The 15,016-nt window shown below is 47.6% G+C and overlaps 1 protein-coding gene and 26 non-coding genes across 27 annotated transcripts; all 27 read right to left on the bottom strand.

Moving 5' to 3' along the window:
* Positions 1-64: 64 nt before the first annotated feature.
* Trnav-uac (transfer RNA valine (anticodon UAC)) lies at positions 65-137 on the bottom strand. Its single transcript has one exon. It is a non-coding gene; the product is annotated as a tRNA-Val (tRNA).
* A 242-nt stretch (positions 138-379) lies between these two features.
* On the bottom strand, positions 380-452 carry Trnav-uac (transfer RNA valine (anticodon UAC)). The gene has a single exon. It is a non-coding gene; the product is annotated as a tRNA-Val (tRNA).
* Positions 453-694: 242 nt separating this feature from the next.
* Trnav-uac (transfer RNA valine (anticodon UAC)) lies at positions 695-767 on the bottom strand. Its single transcript has one exon. It is a non-coding gene; the product is annotated as a tRNA-Val (tRNA).
* Positions 768-1,008: 241 nt separating this feature from the next.
* Positions 1,009-1,081, bottom strand: Trnav-uac (transfer RNA valine (anticodon UAC)). Its single transcript has one exon. It is a non-coding gene; the product is annotated as a tRNA-Val (tRNA).
* A 241-nt stretch (positions 1,082-1,322) lies between these two features.
* Trnav-uac (transfer RNA valine (anticodon UAC)) lies at positions 1,323-1,395 on the bottom strand. Its single transcript has one exon. It is a non-coding gene; the product is annotated as a tRNA-Val (tRNA).
* A 242-nt stretch (positions 1,396-1,637) lies between these two features.
* On the bottom strand, positions 1,638-1,710 carry Trnav-uac (transfer RNA valine (anticodon UAC)). The gene has a single exon. It is a non-coding gene; the product is annotated as a tRNA-Val (tRNA).
* A 242-nt stretch (positions 1,711-1,952) lies between these two features.
* Positions 1,953-2,025, bottom strand: Trnav-uac (transfer RNA valine (anticodon UAC)). The gene has a single exon. It is a non-coding gene; the product is annotated as a tRNA-Val (tRNA).
* Positions 2,026-2,267: 242 nt separating this feature from the next.
* Trnav-uac (transfer RNA valine (anticodon UAC)) lies at positions 2,268-2,340 on the bottom strand. Its single transcript has one exon. It is a non-coding gene; the product is annotated as a tRNA-Val (tRNA).
* Positions 2,341-2,582: 242 nt separating this feature from the next.
* Trnav-uac (transfer RNA valine (anticodon UAC)) lies at positions 2,583-2,655 on the bottom strand. Its single transcript has one exon. It is a non-coding gene; the product is annotated as a tRNA-Val (tRNA).
* A 242-nt stretch (positions 2,656-2,897) lies between these two features.
* On the bottom strand, positions 2,898-2,970 carry Trnav-uac (transfer RNA valine (anticodon UAC)). Its single transcript has one exon. It is a non-coding gene; the product is annotated as a tRNA-Val (tRNA).
* Positions 2,971-3,212: 242 nt separating this feature from the next.
* Positions 3,213-3,285, bottom strand: Trnav-uac (transfer RNA valine (anticodon UAC)). Its single transcript has one exon. It is a non-coding gene; the product is annotated as a tRNA-Val (tRNA).
* A 238-nt stretch (positions 3,286-3,523) lies between these two features.
* Positions 3,524-3,596, bottom strand: Trnav-uac (transfer RNA valine (anticodon UAC)). Its single transcript has one exon. It is a non-coding gene; the product is annotated as a tRNA-Val (tRNA).
* A 242-nt stretch (positions 3,597-3,838) lies between these two features.
* Trnav-uac (transfer RNA valine (anticodon UAC)) lies at positions 3,839-3,911 on the bottom strand. The gene has a single exon. It is a non-coding gene; the product is annotated as a tRNA-Val (tRNA).
* Positions 3,912-4,153: 242 nt separating this feature from the next.
* Trnav-uac (transfer RNA valine (anticodon UAC)) lies at positions 4,154-4,226 on the bottom strand. Its single transcript has one exon. It is a non-coding gene; the product is annotated as a tRNA-Val (tRNA).
* Positions 4,227-4,468: 242 nt separating this feature from the next.
* On the bottom strand, positions 4,469-4,541 carry Trnav-uac (transfer RNA valine (anticodon UAC)). The gene has a single exon. It is a non-coding gene; the product is annotated as a tRNA-Val (tRNA).
* Positions 4,542-4,783: 242 nt separating this feature from the next.
* Positions 4,784-4,856, bottom strand: Trnav-uac (transfer RNA valine (anticodon UAC)). Its single transcript has one exon. It is a non-coding gene; the product is annotated as a tRNA-Val (tRNA).
* Positions 4,857-6,927: 2,071 nt separating this feature from the next.
* On the bottom strand, positions 6,928-7,000 carry Trnav-uac (transfer RNA valine (anticodon UAC)). Its single transcript has one exon. It is a non-coding gene; the product is annotated as a tRNA-Val (tRNA).
* Positions 7,001-7,241: 241 nt separating this feature from the next.
* On the bottom strand, positions 7,242-7,314 carry Trnav-uac (transfer RNA valine (anticodon UAC)). Its single transcript has one exon. It is a non-coding gene; the product is annotated as a tRNA-Val (tRNA).
* Positions 7,315-7,556: 242 nt separating this feature from the next.
* Positions 7,557-7,629, bottom strand: Trnav-uac (transfer RNA valine (anticodon UAC)). The gene has a single exon. It is a non-coding gene; the product is annotated as a tRNA-Val (tRNA).
* A 242-nt stretch (positions 7,630-7,871) lies between these two features.
* Trnav-uac (transfer RNA valine (anticodon UAC)) lies at positions 7,872-7,944 on the bottom strand. Its single transcript has one exon. It is a non-coding gene; the product is annotated as a tRNA-Val (tRNA).
* A 242-nt stretch (positions 7,945-8,186) lies between these two features.
* On the bottom strand, positions 8,187-8,259 carry Trnav-uac (transfer RNA valine (anticodon UAC)). Its single transcript has one exon. It is a non-coding gene; the product is annotated as a tRNA-Val (tRNA).
* A 242-nt stretch (positions 8,260-8,501) lies between these two features.
* On the bottom strand, positions 8,502-8,574 carry Trnav-uac (transfer RNA valine (anticodon UAC)). Its single transcript has one exon. It is a non-coding gene; the product is annotated as a tRNA-Val (tRNA).
* Positions 8,575-8,816: 242 nt separating this feature from the next.
* Trnav-uac (transfer RNA valine (anticodon UAC)) lies at positions 8,817-8,889 on the bottom strand. The gene has a single exon. It is a non-coding gene; the product is annotated as a tRNA-Val (tRNA).
* Positions 8,890-12,305: 3,416 nt separating this feature from the next.
* LOC144153986 (uncharacterized) lies at positions 12,306-13,838 on the bottom strand. Its single transcript, XM_077685789.1, has one exon. The coding sequence runs from the start codon at positions 13,822-13,824 to the stop codon at positions 12,616-12,618; it is 1,209 nt and encodes a 402-aa protein (XP_077541915.1). The 5' UTR covers positions 13,825-13,838; the 3' UTR covers positions 12,306-12,615.
* A 281-nt stretch (positions 13,839-14,119) lies between these two features.
* On the bottom strand, positions 14,120-14,192 carry Trnav-uac (transfer RNA valine (anticodon UAC)). The gene has a single exon. It is a non-coding gene; the product is annotated as a tRNA-Val (tRNA).
* Positions 14,193-14,433: 241 nt separating this feature from the next.
* Trnav-uac (transfer RNA valine (anticodon UAC)) lies at positions 14,434-14,506 on the bottom strand. The gene has a single exon. It is a non-coding gene; the product is annotated as a tRNA-Val (tRNA).
* Positions 14,507-14,745: 239 nt separating this feature from the next.
* Trnav-uac (transfer RNA valine (anticodon UAC)) lies at positions 14,746-14,818 on the bottom strand. The gene has a single exon. It is a non-coding gene; the product is annotated as a tRNA-Val (tRNA).
* Between the last annotated feature and the right edge of the window lie 198 nt (positions 14,819-15,016).

Here is a 15,016-nt window from a genome sequence, read left to right as displayed (position 1 = left end):
CGAATTAACTAGTAAGAAAGACCTTCGTTAATATTTCAATAAACAGAAAAATACGGCAAAAGGCTGTTTCCGCCCGGGATCGAACCGGGGACCTTGCGGGTGTAAAGCGCACGTGATAACCACTACACCACGGAAACGAGGTTAAATGGATACACGACCTGTCCGTAGTGGGCCGAGTGTCCTAGGCGCTCCCTGCAATGTTTCGTTCAGTTTTTTAACCAAGGTGGAGCGTAAAGTCCTGCGGGGACTCTAGAGAAGAAAGAGAAATATTTTTTTACCGTTAGCATTTAGCGGCGATCTTCTCTTCACAGATTACGAATTAACTAGTAAGAAAGGCCTTCGTTAATATTTCAATAAACAGAAAAATACGGCAAAAGGCTGTTTCCGCCCGGGATCGAACCGGGGACCTTGCACGTGTAAAGCGCACGTGATAACCACTACACCACGGAAACGAGGTTGAACGGATGCACGACCTATCCCTAGTGGGCCGAGTGTCCTAGGCGCTCCCTGTTATGTTTCGTTCAGTTTTTTAACCAACGTGGAGCGTAAAGTTCTGCAGGGACTCTAGAGAAGAAAGAGAAATATTTTTTTACCGTTAGCATTTAGCGGCAATCTTCTGTTCACAGATTACGAATTAACTAGTAAGAAAGGCCTTCGTTAATATTTCAATAAACAGAAAAATACGGCAAAAGGCTGTTTCCGCCCGGGATCGAACCGGGGACCTTGCGCGTGTAAAGCGCACGTGATAACCACTACACCACGGAAACAAGGTTGAACGGATGCACGACCTGTCCGTATTTGCCGAGTGTCCTCGGCGCTCCCTGCAATGTTTCGTTCAGTTTTTTAACCAACGTGGAGCGTAAAGTCCTGCGGGGACTCTAGAGAAGAAAGAGAAATATTTTTTTACCGTTAGCATTTAGTGGCAATCTTCTGTCCACAGATTACGAATTAACTAGTAAGAAAGGCCTTCTTTAATATTTCAATAAACTGAAGAATACGGCAAAAGGCTGTTTCCGTCCGGGATCGAACCGGGGACCTTGCGCGTGTAAAGCGGACGTGATAACCACTACACCACGGAAACAAGGTTGAACGGATGCACGACCTGTCTGTAGTGGGCCGAGTGTCCTCGGCGCTCCCTGCTATATTTCGTTCAGTTTTTTAACCAACGTGGAGCGTAAAGTTCTGCGGGGACTCTAGAGAAGAAAGAGAAATATTTTTTACCGTTAGCATTTAGCTGCGATCTTCTGTTCACAGATTACGAATTAACTAGTAAGAAAGGCCTTCGTTAATATTTCAATAAACAGAAAAATACGGCAAAAGGCTGTTTCCGCCCGGGATCGAACCGGGGACCTTGCGCGTGTAAAGCGCACGTGATAACCACTACACCACGGAAACAAGGTTGAACGGATGCACGACCTGTCCGTAGTGGGCCGAGTGTCCTCGGCGCTCCCTGAAATGATTCGTTCAGTTTTTTAACCAACGTGGAGCGTAAAGTCCTGCGGGGTCTCTGGAGAAGAAAGAGAAATATTTTTCTACCGTTAGCATTTAGCGGCAATCTTCTGTTCACAGATTACGAATTAACTGGTAAGAAAGGCCTTCGTAAATATTTCAATAAACAGAAAAATACGGCAAAAGGCTGTTTCCGGCCGGGATCGAACCGGGGACCTTGCGCGTGTAAAGCGCACGTGATAACCACTACACCACGGAAACAAGGTTGAACGGATGCACGACCTGTCCGTAGTGGGCCGAGTGTCCTCTGCGCTCCCTGCAATGTTTCGTTCAGTTTTTTAACCAACGTGGAGCGTAAAGTCCTGCGGGGACTCTAGAGAAGAAAGAGAAATATTTTTTTACTGTTAGCATTTAGTGGCAATCTTCTGTCCACAGATTACGAATTAACTAGAAACAAAGGCCTTCGTTAATATTTCAATAAACAGAAGAATACGGCAAAAGGCTGTTTCCACCCGGGATCGAACCGGGGACCTTGCGCGTGTAAAGCGCACGTGATAACCACTACACCACGGAAACAAGGTTGAACGGATGCACGACCTGTCTGTAGTGGGCCGAGTGTCCTCGGCGCTCCCTGCTATGTTTCGTTCAGTTTTTTAACCAACGTGGAGCGTAAAGTTCTGCGGGGACTCTAGAGAAGAAAGAGAAATATTTTTTTACCGTTAGCATTTAGCTGCGATCTTCTGTTCACAGATTACGAATTAACTAGTAAGAAAGGCATTCGTTAATATTTCAATAAACAGAAAAATACGGCAAAAGGCTGTTTCCGCCCGGGATCGAACCGGGGACCTTGCGCGTGTAAAGCGCACGTGATAACCACTACACCACGGAAACGAGGTTGAATGGATACACGACCTGTCCGTAGTGGGCCGAGTGTCCTCGGCGCTCCCTGCAATGTTTCGTTCAGTTTTTTAACCAACGTGGAGCGTAAAGTCCTGCGGGGACTCTAGAGAAGAAAGAGAAATATTTTTTTACCGTTAGCATTTAGCGGCAATCTTCTGTCCACAGATTACGAATTAACTAGTAAGAAAGGCCTTCGTTAATATTTCAATAAACAGAAGAATACGGCAAAAGGCTGTTTCCGCCCGGGATCGAACCGGGGACCTTGCGCGTGTAAAGCGCACGTGATAACCACTACACCACGGTAACGAGGTTGAATGGATACACGACCTGTCCGTAGTGGGCCGAGTGTCCTAGGCGCTCCCTGCAATGTTTCGTTCACTTTTTGAACCAACGTGGAGCGTAAAGTCCTGCGGGGACTCTAGAGAAGAAAGAGAAATATTTTTTTACCGTTAGCATTTAGCGGCAATCTTCTGTTCACAGATTACGAATTAACTAGTAAGAAAGGCCTTCGTTAATATTTCAATAAACAGAAAAATACGGCAAAAGGCTGTTTCCGCCCGGGATCGAACCGGGGACATTGCGCGTGTAAAGCGCACGTGATAACCACTACACAACGGAAACGAGGTTGAATCAATAAACGACCTGTCCGTAGTGGGCCGAGTGTCCTAGGCGCTCCCTGCAATGTTTCGTTCAGTTTTTTAACCAACGTGGAGCGTAAAGCCCTGCGGGGACTCTAGAGAAGAAAGAGAAATATTTTTTTACCGTTAGCATTTAGCGGCGATCTTCTGTTCACAGATTACGAATTAACTAGTAAGAAAGGCCTTCGTTAATATTTCAATAAACAGAAAAATACGGCTAAAGGTTGTTTCCGCCCGGGATCGAACCGGGGACCTTGCGCGTGTAAAGCGCACTTGATAACCACTACACCACGGAAAAGAGGTTGAATGGATACACGACCTGTCCGTAGTGGGCTCAGTGTCCTTGGCGCTCCCTGCAATGTTTCGTTCAGTTTTTTAACCAACGTGGAGCGTAAAGTCCTGCGGGGTCTCTGGAGAAGAGAAATATTTTTTTACCGTTAGCATTTTGCGGCGATCTTCTGTTCACAGATTACGAATTAACTAGTAAAAAAGGCCTTCGTTAATAGTTCAATAAACAGAAAAATACGGCAAAAGGTTGTTTCCGCCCGGGATCGAACCGGGGACCTTGCGCGTGTAAAGAGCACGTGATAACCACTACACCACGGAAAAGAGGTTGAATGGATACACGACCTATCCGTAGTGGGCCGAGTGTCCTCGGCGCTCCCTGCAATGTTTCGTTCAGTTTTTTAACCAACGTGGAGCGTAAAGCCCTGCGGGGACTCTAGAGAAGAAAGAGAAATATTTTTTTACCGTTAGCATTTAGCGGCGATCTTCTGTTCACAGATTACGAATTAACTAGTAAGAAAGACCTTCGTTAATATTTCAATAAACAGAAAAATACGGCAAAAGGCTGTTTCCGCCCGGGATCGAACCGGGGACCTTGCGGGTGTAAAGCGCACGTGATAACCACTACACCACGGAAACGAGGTTAAATGGATACACGACCTGTCCGTAGTGGGCCGAGTGTCCTAGGCGCTCCCTGCAATGTTTCGTTCAGTTTTTTAACCAAGGTGGAGCGTAAAGTCCTGCGGGGACTCTAGAGAAGAAAGAGAAATATTTTTTTACCGTTAGCATTTAGCGGCGATCTTCTCTTCACAGATTACGAATTAACTAGTAAGAAAGGCCTTCGTTAATATTTCAATAAACAGAAAAATACGGCAAAAGGCTGTTTCCGCCCGGGATCGAACCGGGGACCTTGCACGTGTAAAGCGCACGTGATAACCACTACACCACGGAAACGAGGTTGAATGGATACACGACCTGTCCGTAGTGGGCCGAGTGTCCTCCGCGCTCCCTGCTATGTTTCGTTCAGTTTTTTAACCAACGTGGAGCGTAAAGTCCTGCGGGGACTCTAGAGAAGAAAGAGAAATATTTTTTTACCGTTAGCATTTAGCGGCGATCTTCTGTTCACAGATTACGAATTAACTAGTAAGAAAGACCTTCGTTAATATTTCAATAAACAGAAAAATACGGCAAAAGGCTGTTTCCGCCCGGGATCGAACCGGGGACCTTGCGGGTGTAAAGCGCACGTGATAACCACTACACCACGGAAACGAGGTTAAATGGATACACGACCTGTCCGTAGTGGGCCGAGTGTCCTAGGCGCTCCCTGCAATGTTTCGTTCAGTTTTTTAACCAACGTGGAGCGTAAAGTCCTGCGGGGACTCTAGAGAAGAAAGAGAAATATTTTTTTACCGTTAGCATTTAGCGGCGATCTTCTGTTCACAGATTACGAATTAACTAGTAAGAAAGGCCTTCGTTAATATTTCAATAAACAGAAAAATACGGCAAAAGGCTGTTTCCGCCCGGGATCGAACCGGGGACCTTGCGCGTGTAAAGCGCATGTGATAACCACTACACCACGGAAACGAGGTTGAATGGGTACACGACCTGTCCGTAGTGGGCCGAGTGTCCTAGGCGCTCCCTGCAATGTTTCGTTCAGTTTTTTAACCAACGTGGAGCGTAAAGTCCGGCGGGGACTCTAGTGAAGAAAGGAGGAGGAGGAATAAACATTTAATTGAGCAGTCAATGTTGTTGGGTTGACCGCCAGGTGGGGGACCTCCTTAGTTCAGGAAGCCCTGGGTCTTGGCGGCCTGTCTCGCCCGGTCTACCAGATGTTGTTGGTGATCCGGGTTGGAGCTGGTCAACCGACCCTCCCACTGCTCAAGTGAGGGATTTGGGTTTGGGGCAAGGGATGGTGTGTGGCGGCACTCCCATACCATGTGGTCGAGAGTGCATGGCTCCACGCAGAATTTACAAGTGTATGTGTGCAGTGTCGGATGCATTGAGTGTAGTAATGTACCATGTGGAAATGTATTAGTCTGTAGCTGTCTGTAGATGACCGTGTCTTCGCGAGACATGTTGAGATGTGGAGGCGGAAAGGTTCTTCGTCCCAAGCGGTAGTGGGCCAGGATGTCACTGTACCTTCTGGGGATTATTTCTCTCGTTGGGCTAATGGAAGGACTGGCTGACATCCCAGAAGGAGGCGCCCGGTGAGTGTGGGCTCGGGCTGCGGCATGAGCCGCCTCATTCCCTTCCAGTGATGAATGAGCCGGTGTCCATATGATGAAAATTTCGGGTAAATAAGGGTGGGCCGATAAAATTTTTGCTGCTGTTGATGAAATGCGTCCAATTTGAAAGTTTCGACACGCCGTCTGGGAGTCTGATAGGATGATGACATGGTCTTTGCCAGTGGTAGCTGCAAGGGCAATGGCTGCTTCTTCGGCGGTGTCGATGTCTTTGGTAGGTATAGAAGCTGAAGCTAGCTCCAGTCCCTGGTTATTGACTATGCTGATGGCGTGGGCTGATCTACTGGGGTATAGTGATGCGTCCGCGTACCTAACGTCAGGCCGTTTCCCGTATGCAGTTCGAAGAGCTTGAACTCTTGCCTTGCGTCGTGCTCTGTTGTGGATCGGGTGCATATTTCTTGGGATTGGGGCGACAGTGATTTTCTCTCTAACATGTAGAGGAATGCGTTGTTTAGCGTTAGTTTCTTTCGGGACTTCGTAACCCAGTTTTCGTAGGGTGTGTCTTCCCGTCTTGGTGAGTTTGAGGCGTTCCAATTGGCTAGTTTTGTGGGCTTCAGCCAATTCCTCCCAAGTGTTGTGCAGGCCTAATTGCAATAATTTGTCTGTAGAAGCAGTGAGGGGTAAACCGAGAGAAAATTTGTAGGCTTTTCGGATCAAGATATTGAGTTTTTCTTTTTCGTTATTTTTCAGGGCTAGATACGGCGTTCCATACGTAATTCTGCTCGTTATTAATGCTTGCACAATTTTAATTGTGTCCTGTTCTTTGAGGCCATGTCGGCGATTTGTGATACGGCGTATGAGATGTAGAACTTGATGAATTGTAGTTTGCAGTTTATGGAGCGTTGCCATGCCGGCTCCGTCTTGCTGTAGCGTAAGTCCTAGCAGGCGGAGAGTTTTGACCTGGGGGATTGCAGCGTTGTTGACTCGAAGTTCGATATCAGGAATTGGCGCCGGGGGTCGACCTCTGGTTCACTTTTTAAGGAGCAGTAATTCGGATTTATCTGGAGAGCAGTACAGGCCACGTCGGCGAAGGTACTGTTCGGTGGTTTGAATTGCTTCTTGCAAGGCGTCTTGCTGTGTGCCGGCAGAGCCCGTGCATGTCCATATTGTAATATCATCGGCGTAGATACCGTGACTGATGCCTGGGATATTATCCAATTGTGCTGGAAGGTCTTTCACTGCCAAATTGAAAAGTAGAGGGGATATGACAGAGCCCTGGGGTGTCCCTTTCGGTGGTGTCGGTAGTTGGTCTGTTCTAAGGTTCCCGATGCCAATTGTCGCTGTGCGGTCTGTCAAGAAATATTTTTTTACCGTTAGCTTTTAGCGGCGATCTTCTGTTCACAGATTACGAATTAACTAGTAAGAAAGGCCTTCGTTAATATTTCAATAATCAGAAAATTACGGCAAAAGGCTGTTTCCGCCCGGGATCGAACCGGGGACCTTGCGCGTGTAAAGCGCACGTGATAACCACTACACCACGGAAAAGAGGTTGAATGGATACACGACCTGTCCGTAGTGGGCCGAGTGTCCTCGGCGCTCCCTGCAATGTTTCGTTCAGTTTTTTAACCAACGTGGAGCGTAAAGTCCTGCGGGGTCTCTGGAGAAGAAAGAGAAATATTTTTTACCGTTAGCATTTAGCGGCAATCTTCTGTTCACAGATTACGAATTAACTAGTAAGAAAGGCCTTCGTTAATATTTCAATAAACAGAAAAATACGGCAAAAGGCTGTTTCCGCCCGGGATTGAACCGGGGACCTTGCGCGTGTAAAGCGCATGTGATAACAACTACACCACGAAAACGAGGTTGAATGGATACACGACCTGTCCGTAGTGGGCCGAGTGTCCTCGGCGCTCCCTGCAATGTTTCGTTCAGTTTTTTAACCAACGTGGAGCGTAAAGTCCTGCGGGGACTCTAGAGAAGAAAGAGAAATATTTTTTTACCGTTAGCGTTTAGCGGCAATCTTCTGTTCACAGATTACGAATTAACTAGTAAGAAAGGCCTTCGTTAATATTTAAATAAACAGAAAAATACGGCAAAAGGCTGTTTCCGCCCGGGATCGAACCGGGGACCTTGCGCGTGTAAAGCGCACGTGATAACCACCATACCACGGAAACGAGGTTGAATGGATACACGACCTGTCCGTAGTGGGCCGAGTGTCCTAGGCGCTCCCTGCAATGTTTCGTTCAGTTTTTTAACCAACGTGGAGCGTAAAGTCCTGCGGGGACTCTAGAGAAGAAAGAGAAATATTTTTTTACCGTTAGCATTTAGCGGCAATCTTCTGTTCACAGATTACGAATTAACTAGTAAGAAAGGCCTTCGTTAATATTTCAATAAACAGAAAAATACGGCAAAAGGCTGTTTCCGCCCGGGATCGAAGCGGGGACCTTGCGCGTGTAAAGCGCATGTGATAACAACTACACCACGAAAACGAGGTTGAATGGATACACGACCTGTCCGTAGTGGGCCGAGTGTCCTCGGCGCTCCTTGCAATGTTTCGTTCAGTTTTTTAACCAACGTGGAGCGTAAAGTCCTGCGGGGACTCTAGAGAAGAAAGAGAAATTTTTTTTTACCGTTAGCATTTAGCGGCAATCTTCTGTTCACAGATTACGAATTAACTAGTAAGAAAGGCCTTCGTTAATATTTTAATAAACAGAAAAATACGGCAAAAGGCTGTTTCCGCCCGGGATCGAACCGGGGACCTTGAGCATGTAAAGCGCACGTGATAACCACTACACCACGGAAACGAGGTTGGACGGATGCACGACCTGTCCGTAGTGGGCCGAGTGTCCTCGGCGCTCCCTGCAATGTTTCGTTCAGTTTTTTAACCAACGTGGAGCGTGAAGTCCTGCGGGGACTCTAGAGAAGAAAGAGAAATATTTTTTTACCGTTAGCATTTAGCGGCAATCTTCTGTTCACAGATTACGAATTAACTAGTAAGAAAGGCCTTCGTTAATATTTCAATAAACAAAAAATTACGGCAAAAGGCTGTTTCCGCCCGGGATCGAACCGGGGACATTGCGCGTGTAAAGCGCACGTGATAACCACTACCCCACGGAAACGAGGTTGAATGGATGCACGACCTGTCCGTAGTGGGCCGAGTGTCCTCGGCGCTCCCTGCAATGTTTCGTTCAGTTTTTGAACCAACGTGGAGCGTAAAGTCCTGCGGGGACTCTAGAGAAGAAATAGAAATATTTTTTTACCGTTAGCATTTAGCGGCGATCTTCTGTTCACAGATTACGAATTAACTAGTAAGAAAGGCCTTCGTTAATATTTCAATAAACAGAAAAATACGGCAAAAGGCTGTTTCCGCCCGGGATCGAACCGGGGACCTTGCGCGTGTAAAGCGCACGTGATAACCACTACACCACGGAAACTTTTTTTTTCTTTATTGCCGGGTTTCAACTCAAACCATAACAGAAGCCACACAACACAGTATTCACTATATTACAATGCTAAATTGCCAGCCCACGGCTCGTTAGTGCTGGCGGGTTAAAATCTCTTGAGATTCACCAAGGCTTCTAGGGCCCATAACCATTCAGGTTGTTCGGTCTGGGCTTTATATACATCTCTAACAAATGCAATGCTCTCAATAAAGTACTCTCTCGCAGGGCGTGCATTGGGGTCTGCATGCCGTACAGCCATTCGAGTCTTCCACACACTATGCAGGCTTAAAGCCATAAACATGTCATATGGCACCCCTTCAGCGTTGTCAGTCGGCAAGAATCGTATGCCGTAAGGCGTGACAGGTAGGGACTTTTTTAAAGTGCGCTGGAGAATGTCCCAGTGAAATACAGCATCTTCACAATCTAAAAAATGTGCTCCACCGTCTCCGGTTTTCTACACACGCGACAGTTAATACCTGAAGGGACAAAAAAAACCTTTTTCTTCCAGCCAAGGCATCACAGTCAATGTGTTAGTGTGGAGCTGAAAAAAGAACGTTTTTACCGATGACCGTACTGGCATAGCCTTGACTCTTTTCAATACGTCTTTGCCGGACCCTGGAGAGTACATTGACCGGTACATAGGCGTCGGCATTGTAATATCGACCAAGTCTTTGTACAATTTCTTACGTGTTACAGCCGTCAAATAGTCCTTCGAGAACCGTACTTTTAGAAAATTAAAAGCCCAGACCACCTCCCGCAGGAATCCTCGCACACTTGCTCCTCTTGTGTGATCCGCCGACACGACAAAGTCCGGCAAGGCATCTCGAAGTCGCACTTGCAACACTGTATGCAGAAAATGGTCAGGTTGATCTCTCAAGAAAATAAACCTTGAGACGACTTGTCTCAAGAAAAGATGAGTGAGACCAACCCCGCCAGTCCTAACTGAGCGAAACAAGTTTGTGCGGCTCGTCCGTTCCCACATAGAGCCCCAAACAAAGACAGCAAACACTCGGTGTAGTTTTTGTACGCTTACACGCGACATACATAAGGCCTGCAGGACGTACCAGATCTTTGCCACAAGAAATAAATTACAAACGGTAGCTCGCGAAAATATCGACAGGTCATGTCCGCCCCACTTGGACGTTTTGTCTTTGACACATTGAATTTCTTCCGCCCAGTATTGTGCCGTGTCTTGGTAGTGCTCGAGTGGTACGCCTAGGTATTTCACTGGCGTGTCGGTCCATGGAATGTTTCCAAATAAATTCGGCTTAGAACCCCACTTTCCATGCCAAAACCCGATACATTTGTTCCAGTTTATCGCACTGCCAGTGGTTTTGCAGAACGTTGTTGCGTCCTTAACAGCCGCGTTTATACTTTCTGTGTCAGCACAGATAACCGCGATGTCATCCGCATACGTGAGGATTTTTACTTCACTTTCGGGCAGCTTAAAACCGTGAATTGCATTATTGTGGATGATTTTTAAACAGAAGGGTTCGAGGTAGATTGCGAAAAGCAGGGGCGCCAGGGGACAGCCTTGCTTGACGGAGCATCGTATCCGAAAACTGGCAGTTACATTCTTGTTTACAATTAAACTGGCCTCACACATTGAGTAGCTCATTTTCACCCCTTCTAAGAGGACAGATCCTACATTGACATGCCCCAAAATATCGAAGAGTATCTCATGGGATACCCGGTCGAAAGCCTTTTCTAAATCCAATTGCAAAATAGCGGCCTTCCCCCCTAATGCGTCTACACATTCTAAAATGCTTCCTAAGACATGGATGTTGGTCGTAATTGATCTCCCCTTAATCCCACACGTTTGATGTGAACCTACAATGTATTTTATAACGGTCTGTAGTCTCTTTCCTAATACTTTCATTAAAATTTTGTAGTCCACGTTTGTGAGACTAATGGGGCGGTAAGCCGTGACTGATAATACTGCAGTGGTATCTTCTGATTTGGGAATCAAGACAACGTGAGATTTCTTGAAAGACGTGGGCAGCTGTTTTATTTCGTATGCTTTCTTAACTACTCCATATAGGGCCATTGCTACTTCGCATTTAAAAGCTTTATAAAAACAAGCTCCTAAACCGTCGGGTCCGGGCGATTTCCCCTGGGTCAACTCATCAATTGCATATTCAATTTCCGAAAGGCTGATGGGGGCTTCGAGGTTGGCTTTGATTTCCGCGTCTAACTTTGGCATCAGCCGAAGAACGTTAGTTGCAAAACCCTCTTCGGTACTGTGCGCCTGTCCCAGAAAATCCCGATAGTGTTCATAAAAGGCTTGTTCTATCTTTTCACCTTTATGTACTACCTCGCCACGGTAGCTTATCGCTGTTATTTCGTTGCGCTTGGCGTATCTTCTTTCCTCTCCCAACGAGCGTTTCGTGTGCCTTTCTCCAAGCCATAATCGTTCAGTGCGTGCTCGTATTATGGCCCCTCTGTATCTTTCTGCGTCCAGAAGTTCTAGTTCTCTTTTAACTTCCCGTATGCCGTCTTTACACTTGCCCGGGTTCTGCGCTTCCATGCTTACAAGAAACTGGAGTTGGCCTTGCAACTGTTTTTCTTTTTCCTTTTCCTTCTGAGGCAATATACTAGCCCTTTCCATCGCGTTAATTTTGACCTCTTGCTTGAAGTTTTCCCAGAGAAGAATGGCGTCATGCGGATCTCCGTCAAGCAGTTTTCCTAACATGTATTTTATCCCGTTCACGAATAAATCATCCTGCAGTAACTTCGCCTTTAAATTCCATAGCTCCCATTTAAATGAACTGTCTTTTCTTTCGTCCTATGCACAAAGTGACAAGACTGTGGTCGGTGAAACTAACGGGCTTAACGTCATAGGTATCGCAGGCGGGTACTAGTTCGGCGGAGATGTATATTCGGTCTAATCTGGCGTGACTGACGCCTTGAAAATGTGTATACTGGGTCGTAGTTGCTCCCGCAAATATACACCCTGCATCTTCCAAATTTCTTTCTTGCATCATCGTAGTTAGCAACAATGAACTCGCGTCTCGAACCCGCGCCTTTGACGCTCTGTCCTCCGCTCTACAAACACAGTTAAAATCGCCCAATAACACTAGCATTCTTGGGCAGTCCAAGTAACATTCTAAGCCTTGAAAAAATTGCTTCCGTTCGTATTCCGCATTTGGAGCATACACACATATAACCCTCCATTTTGTTTCAGATATGGTGAAATCACACACTATCGTGCGGCCCAAGGCACATGATATTACATTTTCAACTTCAATGCCGATGGAATTTTTGAGAAGTAAGGCACAGCCACCTGATGTGCCTACGGCGTGGGAAACACAAACATGGTAGCACGCTTTGAAGGGTAACACCATGCGATCCGTCTGCTCCTGGCTTTCAATTTTGGTTTCTTGGACGGCGACAACATCCAAGCTATGTTCCGTACATAGGCGGCTCACCTGGTACTGCCGTTTTTTCGCTGCCAGCCCTCTCACATTTATCGTGGCTACGCGTAGAGCCGTCCCTAACTTGAATGCCATGATCTAACTGCTTGCAGACGGACACACAGCGTTAACTTTCGTTTTTACGCCAAACGTAAACACATTGCCCTTTACGTGCCCACGCTCCCATAATCCCATCGCATACACTTTCACAGTCTATTGTTCGTGCCTCACTTACAAAAGGGAAGTGTTCCATCGCTGTGATGTTCGAGTACGACCAGTCCGACTACCACACACCCGAGAAGACCTAAGGAGTCTGCGATGCCCACGGCGTCGCCGCTGGCCTCCGGTCGGGCGGGATGTTTGGTTTGGGTCTCAGCGTCGCTCGTCGCCCCGTTGACGCTTTCGCTGGTGGCTCATCCAAGGATGCGTTCTCGTTGTTCTGAGACACTCCGTCTGCGATATCTCGTTGGCGCTTGCTGACGACGCCGCTAGCTGCTGCGTCTGAAACCTCCATTGCATCGGACTTCTCGGCAGATGAAGTAGCCGCCGCCGCACTGCCCTCGTTCTTGACTGCATCAGCATTTTCGGTACCTTCTGGGGTAACTGGAAGGAGGCTCTTCTCCGCTGTCTTTCCTGCTGCATTGTCGTCGTCAATTCCTGGGTGCTGGGGTGTTGTTGACGTAGACAAGGTCACGTCACCTGCTCCGCCCGCAGCTTCCTCGGCGTCAGCCTCGTCCATTAGATGCTCGGACTTGTCCTCGCTTCCTGCTGGTCCCGTCACTCTAGCGTATGTAGGAACGCAGTCAGCTTCGACATGGCCGAAACGACGACAAAGTGAACACCGTGGAACACGGCACTCACGTCGAACGTGTCCATGCCGGTGGCACCGCAGGCAGAGTGGTGGTCTTCCGGGAACAACGACGAGGGCGTTATCCTTGGCAATACGCAGCTGGTGAGGCAGGTCGTCCGGTGTGACCCCTGGCTTGAGCTTCAGGGTGACGAGGCGCGTCGTTGACCCTTTGTTGACACATCCGGACACTCGCCACTGTTCTCGCGAAACGTCGGTTACATTGCCGTACGGAGCAAAAGATGCCCGCACCTCCCCGTCCGGAACACCGTGAAGGACCCAGTGCACTTTGAGACGCAATTCCTGGTTGCTTGGGTCGACGACCAAGCACCGACGCGCTTTCACTTTGATGTCACCAGCAGCCAGTATTTTCTTCACTCCTTCCGCACTGCTGAAGGTAACAGCCCACACGTGATTCATTTGGTACGCCCCCAAGGCGATAACCTCGGGGAGCAGTGCCAAATGCGCGAGGGTGTCCCGAAAATCTTCTACGCGATAAGGCCTCGCTCTCATATCGCCGTGCAGAAAAACAGTGTTTGAAACGTACTGACCGGTTGGCAGCTGAGGCAAAAGTACTTGGTAATCCTGCATGTTTTCTTCGTCCGAAACCCTGTTACCGCGGCCCGTCTGGGTCGCAAATACCGCCCCTTTATCGGAGCTCGACATTCACCATCCGCACGCTACGGCGACCGGAAGTTGAAATCCCACTACACTACGGAAACGAGATTGAACGCATACCCGACCTTTCTGTAGTGGGCCGAGTACCCTGGGCGGTCTCTGCTATGTTTCGTTCAGTTTTTTAACCAAGGTGGAGCGTAAAGTCCATCGGGGACCTCGAGAAGAAAGAGAAATATTTTTTACCGTTAGCATTTACCGGCAATCTTCTATTCACAAATTACGAAGTAACTAGTAGAAAAGGCCTTTGTTAATATTTCCATGAACTGAAAATATGGCAAAAGGTTGTTTCCGCCCGGGATCGAACCGGGGACCTTGCGCGTGTAAAGCGCACCTGATAACCACTACACTACGGAAACGAGGTTAAACGCATACCCGACCTTCCCGTAGTGGGCCGAATACCCTGGGCGCTCTCTGCTATGTTTCGTTCAGTTTTTTAACCAAGGTGGAGCGTAAAGTCCTGCGGGGACTCTCGAGAAGAAAGAGAAATATTTTTTACCGTTAGCATTTACTGACAATCTTCTAGTCACAGATTACGAATTAACTAGTAAGAAAGGCCTTCGTTAATACTTCAATAAACAGAAAAATACGGCAAAAGGTTGTTTCCGCCCGGGATCGAACCGGGGACCTTGCGCGTGTAAAGCGCACGTGATAACCACTACACTACGGAAACGAGGTTGAACGCATACCCGACCTTTCCGTAGTGGGCCGAGTGCCCTCGGCGCTCTCTGCTATGTTTCGTTCAGTTTTTAACCAAGGTGGAGCGTAAAGTCCTGCGGGCACTCTCGAGAAGAAAGAGAAATATTTTTTACCGTTAGCATTTACCGGCAATCTTCTATTCACATATTACGAATTAACTAGTAGAAAAGGCCTTTGTAAATATTTCCATCAACAGAAAATACGGCAAAAGGTTGTTTCCGCCCGGGATCGAACCGGGGACCTTGCGCGTGTAAAGCGCACGTGATAACCACTACACTACGGAAACGAGGTTGGACGCATACCCGACCTTTCCGTAGTGGGCCGAGTACCCTGGGCGCTCTCTGCTATGTTTCGTTCAGTTTTTAACCAAGGTGGAGCGTAAAGTCCTGCGGGGACTCTCGAGAAGAAAGAGAAATATTTTTTACCGTTAGCATTTACCGGCAATCTTCTATTCACAGATTACGAATTAACTACTAGAAAAGGC

This window comes from Haemaphysalis longicornis, unplaced genomic scaffold, assembly GCF_048455015.1.
Source record: "Haemaphysalis longicornis isolate Haplotype H1 unplaced genomic scaffold, Haemaphysalis longicornis Haplotype H1 scaffold_9, whole genome shotgun sequence".
Taxonomy (NCBI): domain Eukaryota; kingdom Metazoa; phylum Arthropoda; class Arachnida; order Ixodida; family Ixodidae; genus Haemaphysalis; species Haemaphysalis longicornis.
Note: the sequence above shows the minus strand (reverse complement) of the source record. Positions and strands in the feature narration are given on the sequence as shown.

What these genes read in the sequence shown, in the direction of transcription:
- LOC144153986 (XM_077685789.1), bottom strand. Translation starts at nt 13,824, where the DNA reads ATGTCGAGCTCCGATAAAGGGGCGGTATTTGCGACCCAGACGGGCCGC.